Consider the following 19,226-nt stretch of genomic DNA (forward strand, 5'->3'; position numbering starts at 1 on the left):
TGAGTAGCTTTCTCAAAATATTAGAAACTCATTTAATTAAAGAGATGTTAATGTTCCCAATCTTTTTTCACCCAAAATATGAAAATTATTTCGAAAATGCTAACTTTGTTAAACTTTGGAGTAAAGTTATATTAGATTATTAATTATCGGAGGCGATCTGATGTAGTGGTTAACATCCGAACCTCTCACGCTAAAGACCACGATTTTAATTATTACTCCCGACATTCTTCCTTCTGGAGAAAAGTAAAGCTGTAATCCGCGTGACGAACTAGCAAAAGTGTTGAAAGTCACTATAATACAGAGAAAAATCATTAATTATCGTTTTACTGCAATATAGCATTGAAGAATGTCTCTGACTGTCATGTGTTGTCCATCTTCGTAGAACGAGGTGATGGTGAATCGGAACAACGACCTGTTGTTCCGTCGAATGTGTCCAAACTGTTCTAATCACAATTCTTGTATCTGTTTCTTTTTTTTCTTTCAGCGTTTCCCGTCACGACAAAAAAGAGAACAACCAACTCTCGCCGGTGAAGAAGCGGGTCAAGGAGAACACACCGCCCCACCAGCAGCGGTACAACAACCGGAACCACATGTGCCAGCAGTATCATGACGTGGGCGGATCGGCATCATCTTCCTCGTTCTATCACGGTGGCAGTGGTACTAATGGCGGCAGCAACCAGTTGCAGTCTCAGCAGCAGCAGCAGCAATCGCAGCAACACCAACCGCAACACCACCATCAATCACAGTCTCAACAGCAGCAGCAGCAGCCGCCACCACAGCAACAGCAGCAATCACAGCTGCAGCAGGCCAGTAGTAGCGGTAGCGGCGGACACCATCATCACCACCACTATCAGCAGATGGAACCCAGCCAGATGAGCAGTGGATTGAGCGGATCGAGTAATGTACAAATTCACCATTCGTCGGCATCATCATCCTACGGAGGCAACGGTAGCAGCATGATGATGGGTGGCAGTGGCAGCATTCACCACGGATCGAACGGTGGATACCATCATGGAGGAAGCAGCGGACACATACATCATAGTCACAGCCACAGCGGGGGTTTGAGCAATAGCAAACAGCAGACGATCACGATCCACGATACTCCTTCTCCGACGGCGGTCATCACGATTTCGGACAGTGAGGACGAAACACCGGTGGTGAAGCAGCAGCAACAACAATCCTCCGGCAATTCGAAGACGCAACAGCAGCATCAGTCGACTAGTATGTGTGGTGGTGGATCAAGCTCTAGCAGCGGTCAACATCTTCGAGGACATCCATCATCGAACACCAGCTCCTCCTCCTCGAATCAATGTCGAGCGAATATGGGCATCGGTACTGGCAATAATTTGGGAGGAGGCAGCAGCAGTGGTGGTGGAGGCGGTGGTTGTGGCATCAAACCGTCATCGTCATCGTCCAACATTCATCACCTCTCTTCCTCTTCGTCCCTAGCGGCACTGAATCAAATACCGCCACCTCCAAGTGGCGGCAGCAGTTCCCATCATCATTCGCAGTATCATCTGCAGCATCCACCACAGCTCCATCATCATCACCAACAGCAACAACAGCAGCAGTCACAACATCATACAAGTGTGATCAGCAGTGCAAGTCAGGCTGGTGGTGGCAGCAGCAGCATATGTGGCGGAAGTAGCAGTAACACGGGAACGCTGTCGAACCGGCAGAGAAAGAGCACAGCGGTAGCGTCCACTTCGACTGCTTGTGTCACTGTCGGAGACAGCGATGGGGAGAACGATCGGCGCAATACACCCAAGCACCAAAGTGAGTATTGTTTTAGTCTCTATGTTTTGTACTTTGGAAATACCTTGGTTTACAGTGTTTAATGTCTTCTCAAGTTGTCCTTATCATCAATGTTCAAAACAACAATCTTCACGGTTTTGAACCAGTTATTTTTGATAGAGGTCCATTGGGGTGCAAATACGAAATGTTCACCACCTCGAAAAACCCCTATGCAAAATTTCAGCTCATACGGACTTAAGGGAGAGTGGTGCAGAGCAGTCAAAGTTTGATTTTTTTTTTGAAAATCGAAAAATCACCCAAGGGGGAAATCAGATTTTAAAAAAAATCTCCAAACATCTCGATATTCGACATAAAAATCGACACTCTGGGACTTCTGGGATCGGAATACGTATGGTTTAGGCAGGGTCATGGAGTCGGAGTCGAGGAGTCGGAGTTGGAGTCGGAAGGAATTTTATTATACAGTAATTTACATTTAATGCGACATGCCGAGGTACCACTCAGCGTCGCATTGGATGCGATTTTGACCTGTAATTGGACTTTGGCGATGAGAGTGGTACAGTGTCGACGTCTGTTGGCGACTTTCAATGTGAGGTCATAATTTGGACCCCGAACTAGGGGCTTACAAAAATGTCCGATTAGATGTAAACATTCCCAATTAAACTTGTCGCGTTAGAGGTCTGTCCAATTAGCTAACTGTCGCATTAAATGTAACTTACTGTACTAGGAGTCGGAAAATTTTTACCAACTCCGACTCCGACTTCCAGTTAAATGATCCAATAGATTCAAAATGTATAGCTCATTAACGATGGTGATCTTGAGATCTTATTAATTTCCCATTCACGTCCGAATCGTTTGCTTGTGTTGTGGTCAGCCACAGCTCTCTACTTTCTTTATTAGCGACAAGATAACGGTTAGCATGACTGCTGAAATTCTTATGAAGAGCATTGTGGATATGGTCGTGAAAAACAGCATCCCGCTGATATTTTTTTTCACAAGCAGCTTTCATGCCTTTAAACGGGGAAGAGGCAAGAAAACTTGGAATTTATCTTCAAAGCCAACGCATCAGTTGCATATGGTGATGGAAGAAGCAAACACTAAAAAAGTGGACTTGAGCAAATCCGATAATAACCGATTTTGAATTCGTTGAAATTTGATACCGTAATAGATGAAGTTGCCGATATGTTTCAGATCTTCCACATGCGTTGCACCGCTCACACACTCCATTTGATGCTTCGTGACGGATTGAATAATCGTTCTGATACTACCTTGATTGGTAAATTGAGGAAAGTTACTACAGCTGCTAGAACCCCGAAAACGGATGCAATTCTTCAAAGAAGAGCAGGGAAAGATGCAATTTTAGATCAGACCTCTCGAAAATGAATACATATCTCAAGATTCAGCATTGATTGAACTTAGAAATTTAATCAATGATCTGGATAATGAGAATACCTCCCTAACCGAAAATCGGTGGAACAAAGCGTGTAGAACTTTACTCAACGAGAGTCAATTAACGATGGCCAAGGAAGCACCATGTAAAACATCGGGATGGATGAAAGATTTGTTGTTGACGGAGGAGGATGATGAACCCGTCGGCGAATCTTGCAGCGATAATACTGAGCATTCATCTTCATCAGAGAGCACAGATTTCGATGCTTACCTGAAAAAAGCAAAACGACGTCACCTCGGAAAAGGCCAGAGATTGAAAAATATGACCGATCGTGCAAGATGAAAGTTCATGAAGTGATTCCAGCGATTCCTGAGCTCATCGTGGATGCTGCACGAACGATTACTGTCACCCCACTAACTCAAGTTAGCGTAGAAAAGCTGTTCTCTGCTTTGAAAATTGTGAAGTCAGATTTTCGAGTATCAATTAGGAAAAGAAATTCTGAATATTGATGTTCATTTCTATTGTCTAATCAGAAAAAATCGTAAATTAAACATTCTAATGAAAATCCTGGTTTGGAATTATTTTATTTTTCTTAGCAGGCATCGGAGTTGGAGTCGGTATTAATAATTGTGAAGAGCCGGAGTCGGAGCCGAAGTCGGAAAATTTTTCCCCGACTCCACAGCCTAGGGTTTAGGGTGCCAATGAAAATGTTCATCACGATTTTTCAAATGGAAATTCAAAATGTTGATACACACGATAGAATAGCCAATGTAAAATATTAGCTCAATCGGACTTCATTTACTAGTGTAGGAGACGTTTAAATTTGAATTTTTTGAAAACCGAAAAATCACCGGAAATCGGGGTAATAAAAAAATGTTTTGATGCCAAATGAGGGGCTTAGAATGAAAGGGGTGTAAGTGATTTGATCGATTTCTTTACATCGACTCTCTCTTTTGATCATAACTTAGCTGCAAATACATTCCGTACTGTATTTGGCAATGTGGAAGATAGGTCAGAACCTCATCTATCGAACTCTATAGCAAACTTAAATTGGAACGTTTTTGTAGTTGAGTTATTAACTAAAGAAAAAGTTGATGAAGAGAAATCGATCAAGTCACTTATACACCCCTTGCATTCTAAGCCCCTCAAATGTCTTAAAATTGCATATCAGCTGCACATACTTAATAAAATTCATGTATTCTTGGTATTCCATGTCCCGTGTTCCCAATCTCTGGTTTGGGTTCTTAGCTTGAATCTAGTCCATTTATCCTGTTTTGAATTTCTTTTTTTTTATTTTTTTTTTTAATATTTCTCGTACCCAAAAACCCTTATCTCAAATTTGGCTCGATCTGCTTGTTTAGTTCTAGAGTTATGCAGAAATTTGTGTTTCATTTGTATGATAGTCTACCCTTAGAGAGGGTGGAGGAGTGTTGAACTACCACATGAACGTTTATCGATCTCCTAAAACCAATATGCCAGAAACTATATGCCAAGTTTGATTTCATTTGTTTGATTAGTTCTCGTGTTAGTCAGTCCCTTTAGAGAGGGGGAGGAGTGTTAAACCACCTTAGAAACATTTATTGCCCCTTAAAACTTCCATATGCCATATTTGGTTCCATTTGCTCGATTAGTTCTCGAGTTATGCAGAAATTTATGCTTCATTTGTATGGCAGCACCCCCTTAGAGAAAGAAAGGAGTGTCGGCCTCACTACATATGAAGGCCGATGGCTGACATGAGCCGATGAATGAATGCTTGTACTACAAAGCAATTGAAAGCCAACTTGAGCGAATTATCAAATTAAGTCGCTTAAGTTTTAACGCGTTCTGATGATTGCTCGCTGTCTAGAGAGATACTGAAACACTGCACTTATTGAATATCCAATTAGTTTTTCAGCATCTCTCAGCTAAATTACATCTCCAACACTCCCAAAAAAATTATACTATGCAGCACCTTTCGCAGAATGGCAACAGAAAATCTAAACTGAATCGGTTGTATGATGGTGGCATCGGCGACAGCAATCGCTGCTGAACAAATTTTCACAAATTTCGGATCATAATTTGTTCGTTCAAACATGTCTTCAGCCATTCGATGGCGTTGAAACTTTTATAAAAAAAAATATTGGGCTCTTTTGGCACTAGTCGTGCTGCGACTTTTCTCATGCCCAAAACATCAACCAAAATATGACGAACAGTCTCGTGAAATATATTAAACTCCCCGGTTAGCTCTCTCAAACCTCAATGGTCGTCCATCTCAAGGCAAATCGTTCATCTCTTTTCGGTCATCTTAGAATACTTAATACCTTTCATAACCCCGTGTTTTCGACATAGTTCGACATATTTTCAACGTTTCAGCACAAGAAATTTTATTTGTAACACAAAATTTCACACAATACCATTAACCAATAGAATTATCCACATCAAAAATCACCGAGCAAAAAAAGTGAAGTTGCTCTTAATCCTTTTACGGGTAGTGGCAACTATATTGCTACCAACGATTTTTTTTTCTTTTTTTTTTAACAATAAATTATCATTTCTAGCCTTACGTAGTAACTAGTTCTGATACCTAGCAACATGCCTGATTTTTTTAAGCGAAAAAATAAAAAACTATTCATTTTGAAGCCATTTTCGTGTTAACAACTCCCAATTCGGAGTAGCAAGAGCCAATTTCCTCAAAGGTCATTGAAAAACAGTCAATTTGTTGGAATTGTCAATACATATGAACGGTTTAGGACATGCTGAGTCTGATCATGAGTTTTATTAGTTGTTTTTGTTGAAACTAACGTCAAAAATTCAAATATGAAAACATCATTTTTATCAACAAGTATTGACCGCTGGACGGGCAGGTGGCATCTATATTGCCATCAACATTTTACGTTTCCCGGTATGCACTTGACAGAATGCAGATCGGATTCAGATAGGATTAGAATTAGATTAGATTTAGATTAGATTTAGATTAGATTTAGATTAGATTTAGATTAGATTTAGATTAGATTTAGATTAGATTTAGATTAGATTTAGATTAGATTTAGATTAGATTTAGATTAGATTTAGATTAGATTTAGATTAGATTTAGATTAGATTTAGATTAGATTTAGATTAGATTTAGATTAGATTTAGATTAGATTTAGATTAGATTTAGATTAGATTTAGATTAGATTTAGATTAGATTTAGATTAGATTTAGATTAGATTTAGATTAGATTTAGATTAGATTTAGATTAGATTTAGATTAGATTTAGATTAGATTTAGATTAGATTTAGATTAGATTTAGATTAGATTTAGATTAGATTTAGATTAGATTTAGATTAGATTTAGATTAGATTTAGATTAGATTTAGATTAGATTTAGATTAGATTTAGATTAGATTTAGATTAGATTTAGATTAGATTTAGATTAGATTTAGATTAGATTTAGATTAGATTTAGATTAGATTTAGATTAGATTTAGATTAGATTTAGATTAGATTTAGATTAGATTTAGATTAGATTTAGATTAGATTTAGATTAGATTTAGATTAGATTTAGATTAGATTTAGATTAGATTTAGATTAGATTTAGATTAGATTTAGATTAGATTTAGATTAGATTTAGATTAGATTTAGATTAGATTTAGATTAGATTTAGATTAGATTTAGATTAGATTCAGATTTTTACCGAATCTTATTCGAATTTTTATGATCACAAAACGCCCGTTGCTTTGGGTTCGATCCTGTAGTTCTACCACCTTGAATCTGAATTAAATCGGTTGAATAAATTTTGAAAAATCTGTTTGAAGAAGTTATTTTATTAGTCATTAGCTATAAAAAGAAAAGTAATGTATCCATGTTTGAAGGACCCAGATACATCACATTAAAATAAATCTCAAGAGATCAAAGACAATTAATATTATTGCATTTTAATACTGACCTTAGATCCCATTTCTGACAAACATCCCCTTCCCCTCTCGTTTCAGCGATCAAATACGAACAACACGTAGGACAGTCGCAGAAGAAACGGCTCCTGGCGATGGCCCAGAACGAATGTCTGCTGTCGTCGGCCAACCAGCTGCACATACCGAAGCAGGAACCGACCGAATTCGTGACGTACGAGTATCCGCAGATCGATAAACGCTCCTCGTGGGCACCTCCAAGTTCCTCGTCGCACTACGTAACCGGCAGCAGCAGTGGTGGTGGTGGCCACAAGCGGGAATCCTCCGCCTACATGCCATCGTCGTCATCATCGTCCACTTCGATGAATCAAAACGGCGGCGGTGGCGGTGGGAGTATGATGGGAAGCAGTATGGGTGGTGGTGGATCGTCAGTCGTGGCAGCGCCTCCTCATGCGCACGCCAAGAACACGCCCACGGGTGGAAGTGGTGCTGCGTGGGGAGCGCCTGTTTACCGGCAACATCAGCAAAGCTCCAATACCCCGCTGGGAAGCTCACCCGGAGCAATCCTACAGCAGCAGGATATCTACGCCCAGGGGGATATATATCGACGATCGGCGGTATTCGTGTCGCAGGCACCGTATCAAACGTACAACAGGGTAGTGCCACCACCCGCCCACAATGCTTCTAGTAGACAGGTGAGTGTTGTTACGCTGGATGAAGTGCGGTTATATATTCAACGACTGAAATGATGTTTTTCTTTGCAGGTCCTTCCCACACATCCCCTTCCGGCGCACATTCAGTTCCCGACGCAGTACAGCCAGTTTGGGCCACTCAGTCCGGCTCAGATCGCGAACAAACACTACGCCTGGTTCGGCGAGTAAACGCAACGAAACCAAGATGTATCTTTTCCCCCCAGCGGTATTGGTGTCTTTGCAGCAGAGGTTACCTCGAACTTTCTTCGATAAAAAAAATTGTGTTTGCCCCCCAACAGAGAGGTATCCGAAGTGCAACAAAATTTTACTCGTAACGTGTGATGGCGAGGAACTAGCCAGACAGGCAGGCAGGCAGGGGTGGGGTCAAGGCGTGCACTCATATACAATTAGTAGTTGGCAGTGTTTACTTGTTTTATTTTTTAGATCTAATTAGTTTTTTGGCCTTCGAAATGCTTTGCTCTGTCAGGTGACCATTTGTTTGATTTGTCGTATGGATTTTTTTTGTTTTTTTTTCAATCGTTGAAAAACACACATATACACATACACACACACTCGAGAGAATAAAGAATTATATGTATATGGATAGAAACAACAATTAAGGGAAACAATTTAAATCTAGGCACATACAACTATTAGTTTAGAGCATTTGTTTAACGAGCGTTTAATGCTGCTACCCCATTATATTATTACTACACGGTCCCGTAGGCTGTATGGAAGTCATTTTAATCATCTTTCCCTCCCTTTTGCGCATCAATATTACGAATACAAGTTTATTATTAAATCTACAAACTCACACATATATGAAGCTGAAAATAGTGTTATGCAGGAAGGATTAAGAAAAAAGTGTGGTGTTTCTGGAGTTTAGATAGGTGCCAGCTTTTTCTCTGGCAAACAAGAAATGCTTGCCAGCTAGGAAACAAAAAAGAAGAATAGATATTCTGTGTTTTGTTGGGACAGAGGAAGTTAACAGAAACCTTATGGATGGATAGGAGGAAACCTGGAGACGCGCCAAATGTGATTATTTTTTATCTAAAGGTTAGATATAATTCATACATAATTGTGTTTAATGTGTTTTTCCTGGGAGAGAAAAAGCTTGAAAAGTTTTGTACAGATTTTTGCTACAAAAAGAAAGGATTCTGAAAAGTAAAGTATAGAACAAGTTGAGGGAAGGACGAAACGCATAATTTGAATATGATAATGGGGGTCGAATCGAGCTCTGAGAGATCTCACTCAATTAGTTTCACGTTTCAAGTCGATCACCGAGAAGAATTTTCGGAATAGGAGATAATTTAGAAATTTACGTGCAGACCACCAGGTAGACCACACGCTGTCAGATCCCCAAGACTCTGAATAAATCTTTCGTCAAGTCCCAAGCCAGCGTTGTCGTCTTCGAAGGCATCGAAACTATTTAGGAATCCGACATCCCCCGAAGGCTTTAACAAACAAGAAGGAAAAACTCAATACTAACTGAATAAGTGATTAGCTCGTGTAAATATAGCCGTAGTTATGATGGGAAGGAGGGAAACCAAGCGAAAAAAAATACTGAAACAATAATATATTTTTGTGCATATTTTATATTTATATATTATATATATATCTGTAGACGAACAAAAGAGAAAACAACAACAAGCAAACAGAGGGCGACGAGAGCAAATAATAAAACCTACTCACTGTTTTCACAAACAACAAGCGTGGACACTCGCAGCATAAAAATGAGGTCGCGCGGCTACGCAGTAACAACATATATAGATCCAACATAAATTGTTGTAAAGAAGTTTTCACTCCGTAACCGACTAAGTATATATATATAACTCTGGGCTCTTGAATGAAAAGGTTTTCCTAGTGAAAACCCCCCACAAAAACCACAAATATTGGAACGAGGTTGTGTGAGCTAATCAGTAGAATGATTCTAAGCGATAGAAATTTAGGAGAAAAAAAAGCATACAGACTGCGCGATTGCCATCATGATTATAAACAGCAGTAGTTTGAGTGTGCGCACTCTCTGGACGCAGTGCCGCGAGGAGTGTTCTGTTTGTTGCCAAGATTACAAGTGTTGCCTGGATTTCAAGAAATGATGTCTTAGTTTCTCGTCTATAAATTTCTCAGTAGAGCAGGTCTTCTCTGGAGCCTCCAAATGTGGCGCTGATTACGCGAAGATCCTTTATCGAACGCTTATGGTATTCCTACTGGTGTGATCCGGTAATACCACATCGCCAAGTATTTGGCCGGGAAGAGTCAGATAGAGAAGGAAATAGGATGGGAGGGAAGGGTTTGGCAATATGGATTTTTACCGAATCTTATTCGGTTTTTTATGATCACAAAACGCCCGTTGCTTTGGGTTCGATCCTGTGGTTCTTCCTGCTGTTGTCCTTCAATTAGTTTTTTTTGTTTCTCTTTCCGTCAGTGGATGTGATATTTAGAGGATAATACCGGCTTGGTTTTTGTCGGATTGAGATAATCTTTATTCAGTAAAGTTGATTCTTTTATACGCGTTAGTTTCGTATATTTCTATGCGAACGAGGCCTTGTCTCATGCCAGTAAGGCGTAGCTAAAACAGGGTGAAAACAGTGTTGAAAAAAATCATCTTCGCTAAGCTCAAATGCATATATTTTCGGGCTAGGTTGCATCGAAAACCTATATATACCAAACGAAAATCAAAACGACAGATCCAGACAACCGGTGAATATGAGCAAATGAACTTTTGTTCTTCAATATGTTTTGAAGTTCATTTTTCCACCCAGTGTCATTTTCATCTTGATTATTCAAGATTCCAGAACTGATTTTCATTTTAGCCAAATGAATATCAGCTGTTGTTTTCCTTTAACACGAGGCAGCTGTGTGCGGTTGGTTTTTATTTATGCCGTTGTTACCGTCTCGCCAAACAAAATCCTGCGCGACTTCTTGCAAAGTTCGTTCCATCGAACTCTGGCGTTTTTGTTCTCTAAATAGCCCAGCCTATTTTTTTTATTTTTGAATTTTGACTCAAAATTAATGCCAGAACGAATGTCGTTTCGAATGTGATGAATATCAATTTGTTGCTTTTGATATTCAAAGTATAAATAACAGCGAAGTTATGAACCCCACTCAATTCATTATAGCAAATTTGTTCATGATATGAACAAAATGAACTCGTTTGTTATTGTCATCAATATAATGAGGGCAGTGTGTTTCAAGCTGAAAAAGTCATTTACACTGAAATAAAATCATATTCGTTACTCGTGAATATTTGTTGATATTCTAAGACACTGGTGAAAACAATTGTTTGTCCTAAGCCTAAACGGACGGGCAAACGAGCGATGTTTATTTAGGCGCACACAAGCGCAACGTCAAATTATGATTTGTTATATGCGCCGTACGATAGGCGATCGACTCTGCCTTGATATCCTTATCCTTGCCCCAGTTTATTGCCATTCCGTCTAGCGGTCTCAAAACATCAAGACCGTAGAACAGCAATTATTTTTTTTACACCCATCCCTTCGTTATTTATATGGAGTTTTACAATATCAGTAAGTTTGTACGTTTGGCACAATTCGCGATTCTTGCGCCTGCGTCATACACCATTCCCCAACTTGCCGTCAAGTATGGATTGTAGGATCTCACGCTCGGAGACTCCAAGTACCCGGCAAACGGTTTCGTTCAGCGTCCACGCTTCGTGACCGTTAGTCAATCTTTGGGACTGAAAAATTCACTTTCATTAACCTACCGCATTTCAAGTTGCACTGGATTAATGTCATTTTTCACGCTCGCTTCTCCTTCGTACACCTTCATTCATTTCATTCTCCCGATTGAAACGAAATTTTCAATCGTCATTTGCAGACCGAATCGAATTATTCTTTTACTCGTGCAGCTATGGGGCCAATTCCAGAAGGTGAGTCGAACGTTTTTACGTTCGTCTAGTTTGTGTCGATTTTCCATTTTTCCATGTCACATCTAATTATATCAACTATCGATACCAGCATTGTTATAAAATCGAATGAGGATGGTCATAAATTTTCAAAACGTGTATTTCATACAGTATGGTTGAATAATTATTTTAAAAATATAACAAATGTTTCTTTTGTAAATGTTTGTTGAAAGAATGATGGGTGGGCACTTTATTTTACCGATGACCGTGAGAACACATTAAGGGTACTTCTTCTTCTTGAATGGCGTTAACGTTCCCTGTGGAACTTTTGCCGTCTCAACGTAGGCATTAACAAGCGTCATTTATTAATACTTGGTCGAGATTTCTTAAGCCAAATAACACGCCTTGAATGTATTCCGAGGGGCAAGCTCTTGAATACGCATGACCACAGTGCAAGTCGAAGGAAATTTCTTTGACGAAAAATCCCCCGGCCAGAACGGGAATCGAACCCGAACACCCGGCATGATAATGTGAGACGCTAACCACTCGGCCACGGGTGCACACACATTAAGGGTACCAAATCATAAAACAGGTCGCGTTTTTATGAAATAAAGTTAACGTTAATAACTATTTATGCTGCGAATGAATTTTAACGATTTACATACCAATTGCACAGTAAGTATGATTGTCGCTAGCGTATAAATATTGCATCTCCTCTGGGAGAAAAATCACTTTCCCATTTGGTGGTCAACATCGTTTTCCAGGGAGCGAGAATGAATTGTCTTTCTTATTCTGCTCATTTTGTGTCATATTCGTTTCCCCTTGAGATGTGGGCACGAGCGAATATTTCACTCGTTATGCATCTGGCATTACAATCACCGAGCCGAGTCATGGCAATGCAGGTTTGATGTTTTTATAATCTTTTAGAAGCCAATACTAACAAAAGACTTTCTAGAAGAGTGATTTATTAAATTTCTTTGCATTCATAAATAATATCTAAAATGATAAACTAGTAAATCCAATAAAACGAATGTGTAGTCCTACGTCATAAGTGGACGTGTTTGTGGAAATTGTCGAAGCCCGGTGAAGGCCCCGATTATTAGATTTGGAACAGCTCAACCTAACGGACAGCGAGTACGACAGAAGAATCCATTTCATCGTTTTGAAAGTGTCCTGGATGATTTTGGTTAATTCTTTTTTAGTAATTTTCGTTAGTCGGCCTGATTCTGCGAGGCATATGAGGTGAGATGACAATTGTCACATCATCATCACACAATTCTCCGCACTCAATTCCTACAGTCGTATCGGATCGTTCGTTCGTTGTTGAATTATAGAGGCTTTAAACTCTGAGAGTTTATTCGCCTCTTGTATCGGATTCCATGAGAGGTTCATTTTATGTATGGGAGAGGATGAACTGCATGTGACAAGGCTAAATTAGATCAGAGCTGCCACATTCGCACATATGTCTACTAATTTGCAGACATTTAACTTTTGTCACAATGTTTTATTCCTGCTGCATCCTCTTCAAAATAGTGATTAAACATTATTGGTTCCAAATGATAAACGAAGCTGGCCAGTTTTGCATACAAATATTTTAGGTTTTCATCGCATATATTTGAGAAAAAAAATGGCACCCAGAATTTTATTTGTTTCGTTCAGAGAGATCAGATATTTGTTTTGCTACAGTCAGTGCCAATCCTATAGATCTGATTTTACTCTGTTAGCATAAACATTTTCGTTGTGAATCAGGACATTCTGCCGAATTTGCAGCCATTTGTTTGGTATTAAATTTACTCAACAAGCAGAGCGAAACGGTTGATTGTATCCTGAAAAATTTTAGACTTTTGTTGCTGCTATTCAACGGCTTCTGAAATGGATCCGTAGGTCAGTGATGATGACTCGCTGTTAGATAGATGAAACACAAGAAATAGATGTATTGTAGAAAAAATAAATTTATTTCATGTAATAGAAGTATTTCCGGATTGCTATTTCGTCCGATCGAGGGATAACAGATTCACTACCGCTTTCACAAGAAAATTGGTCACAAGCACTGTGAAAATTGAAAATAAATTGAATTTTTTGATACATACAATACCATTACTATCGATTCTTTACGACCATAAACGACGCTTACTATTTCTCTTTCATTTTTCATTGTCACCTAGAAATCCCAGTTCATGTGACAATCGTTACGTAGATTTGAGAGCGGGAATACGGTGAGTATTCAAGTGAGATTTCTCACGGCAGACGTCTAGTGGAATCGAATGACATACGTGAAAATTTTGTCATACCATCTAACACGCCGCGCAGAATCAGGCCGAATACGTTCGAAAATTTTCTTCATTCGTATTCCTGTTTTCGTTCGTAGCCGTTCCAGTTTTCGAAAATTGTTCTTTAGAATGAATCGTCCAATTTCAGTTTTCGTTCGAATGCGCTCAAGTTCGAAAAATATAATTCACCCCTATTTTTATTTCGATCGATTCGAAATATTTCGAACGACTTGATAAAATTCCATTCTGTATTTCGTTCGAGTTGTTTTTGCATTCCGTTCGATCTGTTTCTCTTCGAACATTAAATGGACAAAACGTTCGAAATAGGGTATGCGAAATTATAACTCGGACGAAACAACCGCTTCGAACGAAATGGAAATCCGTCGGAATACAGAATAGGAATGAATTGTTGATATCGGTTTACAAACACTGAGAATGTCTTTTTCGAAGCAAGTCGTTCGAATGAAAGTCAGATACGGCCGTAAAGTAGAATAAGGCTGAATGTGGTCCACTGATGAGTTTCGAAAAATTCACGTGCACTCTCTGCCAAGGGGTTTTCTGGCCTGGACCACGACTCCAACTTCGTTTTAATTTTCATGACAGAATCAAATTTAGAACAGGACCGGAACGACCTTTATGAAGTCGCTGTATCAACAACGTCATTTGTAGTATGGCGCAGGGAGATACTGGATGGATTGACTGGAGATGCTACAAATCACCTGTACTACTTCGAGGAATGTAATCACATAGGGCCCTATTCCAGAAGACGAGACGAAAGGACAGAAGTCTCTCCAGTCAATCAAATAACATTTTAATGAAACTCGTGTACTAGGATAGGATATTTTGCTCGTCTCGATAGTAACTGAAGCTGAGACGAGACGAATTGCTCGTCTCATTTTCTGGAATAGGGCCCATAGACCTCGTTCGACTAGGCTCATATTGATCAGCATTCTGATTCTGTAATTCGATCGACTTGGCAAATCCTATTCTTTGTTTCGTTCGAGTTTGAGGTTTGAGGCTTGATAGCCTCTAATTTGAAGAATAAAGTGTGTACCGTGGATGATACTATGGAACTTTATAACGACATATATGGGAACAGAGCCCGAGTTGCGATAGACTGTATTTTCGGAAACTTCCAAGGTCCGAAACGAGTGGATCTCTCGTAGATCTTCGTATGTGAGTTGATTTGTTCGAACGGATAGCCTTGAAGAAGGCTGATTACTCTTCCGAAATGAGGGTTCAGGAAAAAAGATGGCAGAAAAATAGTAACTAATTTCTTCTTCTATGCTGTTCGGCGGCTGCTGCTACTTCTCTTCTTTTTCTTCTTGATTTGTTTCCTCCGATGTTGTCGTCGCGGCGATCATTTTAAAAAAGGCGGGCGGCCCGCATCGTTCTACTAGCGTACATAATTGTGGGGTTGTTGTTGCAGGTGTCCTTCGAGATGCAGGGTTGTCTCTAGAAATCCCACTCCCACTTGATTCTGGTACTTCACGTGGATTTCAATCGAGAACATCCTCTGCCTGCAGCGATCACATGTCTTCAAAATCTTGACATTACTATCGGAAGATCTTGCTCCAAAACATCGTCGTGGAATGAAGACAGCTTTCGAGCAAATTGTTTTCCACCGATTTCACTTCAACACGTTAAACAAAGATGAATCAACCGAAAATTACTGAAGTGCTGAAGTGAAAGGAACAAGTAAAAAGTAAAAGTATCCGTGCCTGAAGACATGGACGCGAACTTGACGTAGGGCTGCGATCATTTGGAACAATTGTTTTCGAACTTATTTTATTTTCTAAGTGTTCCGGTTTGGCTACATTTACAAAATTATCAACAATAAGATTAAAACGACAGAGTCGTGCCTTGAGCACGGGATAATTAGATAACAATCTGAACAGCATTCCAAACCACTCTGATTATCCCATTCAACCAAGCCAAGCAATTGTCCAATATCATTTCCTTTCCATTGATTCTGCTAGCTCACAATAGTTCACAAGAGCACAAAAAGACCGATGTTTCTTGTTGCAAGAGGCAAGTATGGACGCAGATAGACTGATATCTCCATGACTTGATGATCGATCCGTGGACCTAGTTGTCTTAAAGCAACAAACAAAGTTTTTTTAATTGAGAACTCTGACTTTTGAACTCACGATCAGTAGTAAGCAGACGCCCAACCATTTTGGTTATGAATATCCTCAAACATTATACATCCTAAAAATGTTAAAACATTTTAGTTCGCTACGCAAAACAAAAAAAAAGTCGACAATTCATCTTTCTAGGTGGAGAAGGGATAAATTCAATCGTGGCATCTCTCGAAAATTACCCAAAGTCCTTTGTTTTCGACTGCCTAAAAGAATCAACTGGGTAGGGCACAGTTGAAAAACATCCGACCAGTTATTGGTTTCTTCTGCGATTCCTCGGAAACGGACAGCATTCTGGAATTAGGAATCAGCGCCAACAGAACACCCTCGCGGTCCACATCCCAGAGTGCGGGCATCTCTCCTCTTGGAAGGATCGAAACAATTTTGGGCAACTATCTCTAGAGCGTGTTGAACCACACAATTAAACCTAACTACTTCTAAGCTAATGAAACCACAACAACAAAAACAAAATAAATAAAATAAAACACTTAATTCTTGTGATGTTTGTAGCGATTTTTTGGTAACATCTATCGTGTAGCAGATACAATTTTTAAAACTCAACATTAGTGTGCGTTCGCGAAACAAGAAAAACAAAAGCAAATCACAAACATTTGTAAAAATATGCGAGAGCGAGCGGAGTCACAATAACTTATCCCGTTCGTCGTTTTGTTGTTGTGCGCGCTGTAGTGAACAGAATAAAAAAACTACAAAGCAACAAACAATAGAAATTACTGGTCAAAGCAGAGACACAAAAAAGAAAAAAAAACACGAGAATACAAATTGCCTTATACAGATATAAATTATGATATGGATAAATTACTAGTTATTGAACGAACACAATTATAAACAGAATATATTATATAAAAATATATGCGTAGAAGCAAGTATTGTATGACTGTAATTATCAACGCGAGGGCGATTTTTTGGGTTCATTCGCTACAAAAAAAACTTTAAATTAGGTTTGCCATCTCTATTTTCAATCGTGTCCTAAAAGGCGGTTTCTCTATTATTCCAGTAGCGCAAGTAAGCTCTTGTTTCTCTATCATGATTTTTTTTATTGTATTAGCATTTGAAGTATGATTTTCGACTAAAAGGGGTGAAACGCTTTGTATCTTTATTTGGTTGTCAACATGCGGGGGCTGGTCAATATTGTTTTTTTTTGCAATCATTTCAATGTACACAAACAATACTATGTTATAAAACTATGGATAAGTTTTGATTTCATGCCCATTTTTCTTTGCCAGCAGGGGTGATGATAAAAAATTACATTTTTACTACTTTCTCAGCGCTAATTAGTGAGACGTTATTTGCATTGTTTTTATAAGATAATCTAATCACCAGAAAAAACGGTTATTTTTCTCAACAGTTATATTAACACCACTTTTCACATGTACACACAGAAAAAAAATGTGAACAGACACATACACACACATACACTAACCAATTCAATCAATTTAGTGAGACTGGAAATTTCTATATATTAATAATAATTACTAGGTTTTACGTGAATTACTATTTTATACGGTATACACTGGTAACAAACAAACAAATGCTATTACTATTATTATTATTATCGGTTGATCAACATTTTTACTACAAAAAAAAAGAAACGATGAAAAATCAAACAAAATGCGTGAGAAAGAGAGATTATATATAGTAGCGATTATTGTGTTTCACTTAGGAACTAACCAACAATTAACTTTCCGTTTCAAATGCAAACAACAAACAAACAAATGAAAACAAGCAAACAAACAAACAAAACTTGCAAGTCAGTCATTTTTAATAGTGTATTAGAGCATATGATTAGTGAGTATCCTTATTAGTCTTCGTCGACACGTTTGTACCAGGCTTCTCCATTATATTGTTTCTCAGCAGCGACAATACTTTGCTAATTTAAACATAACCCCTCTATCGTATAATATTACACATTACGCACGCGGACTGTCCAGGATATAGGAACCACAAACAAAACAAAAGATCATAATTAATTAATCTATATCGATATGCTGACTGTAGTGTTAATGGGCTGTTTTTTTAACCGGGAGGGGACGCGCTGCCACGTTATGAAGCAGGTCTAATTTAGGACGAGGGGGGGGGGGGGGTCGATCCAGGGGAGCAAGCGAGACTGAAGAGGGATGGGTTAGTGTTTCTTTTTCTTGTGAAATATATGGCTTTTAGTGTTATATCCGGTAGTTGGGTTCGTTCGTTCATTCGGCTGTATTCAATCATCCCGGAGATATATCGCGAGGAAGCAGTGTTGTATAGTTTCTACTTTTTTTTTCGTTCTATTTTGCTAATGCTATTCGTTAGTACGCTTTCAGTGGGTTACATTAGTAGAGAGTAGCGTTCGGATTTGTTCAAACCCTTGGTTCAATAATTCACACACTAATCAATCGCCGCGGGAAGACCTAACGCCCAAACTATATGTTGATCATCATTCACTGTACATTGTATTGTATGTGTTACTACTACTTTCTCCCTTGGTATGTTTTAATTTACTAGTAATTCCTAATTATGAATTATATCAATACATTTTATACGAAAACAAAAATAATGATGAAAACATGGTTTAAAAACAAAATACTAAACAAAAAACGAATAAATTGAATGTAAAAAGGAGTGCTTTCGATTTGGTTTTTTGGTTTTGATTGGTTTTTGTTATCACATTCCTTGGTTCGTTCGTTTGTTACAGAATATGTTTAGTTGCTTCTTTTTATTATGTATTGTTTTTACTCTGTTCCTCGGGGTGCTCTGAATAATTTTGGGGCCTTTTTGCTTTCAAAATCCAAAATCTTCTTTTCGAGCGTGCAGAATCGAATCGCGACGGTGAAGTCATGATGTAAACATTGAACTTAACCTGATAATTAAAGCATACTGTGATTCTATACACTCTTAATTTGATTCAGTGAAATTTTTAAAACAAATGACCCAAAACGCGTTAATGGCAGAATTTCTGATGTGTCCGGATTTTTTCGTGTTCAACCTTTATATAGAAAGGAGATAAGCGGGATTGTAAAAACCACATACACATACAAAATTCTATCCCAGATACTCTTTCGCCGTATATCACCAATAGTGCGCAGATTTGTGGGAAGTTATCAGACTAAATTTGCTGTTTGCTCGACGACAGATGAGATTTGCAGATCCTCCAAAAATGCCTCAAGCATCATGTTCCTACGCACCACATCTTCGTCGACTTCAAAACTACATATGATACCTTCAACCGATAATAGTTATGGAGAACCATGG

At 38.8% G+C, this 19,226-nt stretch overlaps 1 protein-coding gene across 10 annotated transcripts in view; it reads left to right on the forward strand.

Moving 5' to 3' along the window:
• LOC129764506 (protein split ends) overlaps positions 1 to 18,606 on the forward strand; it is a 268,076-nt gene extending 249,470 nt beyond the window's left edge. For all 10 annotated transcript variants that reach the window (XM_055763632.1, XM_055763633.1, XM_055763634.1 and 7 more), the window contains 3 exons: positions 485 to 1,776; positions 7,094 to 7,704; positions 7,774 to 18,606. In XM_055763632.1, coding sequence (XP_055619607.1) covers positions 485 to 1,776; positions 7,094 to 7,704; positions 7,774 to 7,890 — 2,020 coding nt within the window. In that variant the 3' untranslated portion in view covers positions 7,891 to 18,606. The remainder of the gene's footprint in view (positions 1 to 484; positions 1,777 to 7,093; positions 7,705 to 7,773) is intronic.
• The last annotated feature ends 620 nt before the right edge of the window (positions 18,607 to 19,226 follow it).

Source organism: Toxorhynchites rutilus, chromosome 2 (genome assembly GCF_029784135.1).
Source record: "Toxorhynchites rutilus septentrionalis strain SRP chromosome 2, ASM2978413v1, whole genome shotgun sequence".
NCBI classification, from domain to species: domain Eukaryota; kingdom Metazoa; phylum Arthropoda; class Insecta; order Diptera; family Culicidae; genus Toxorhynchites; species Toxorhynchites rutilus.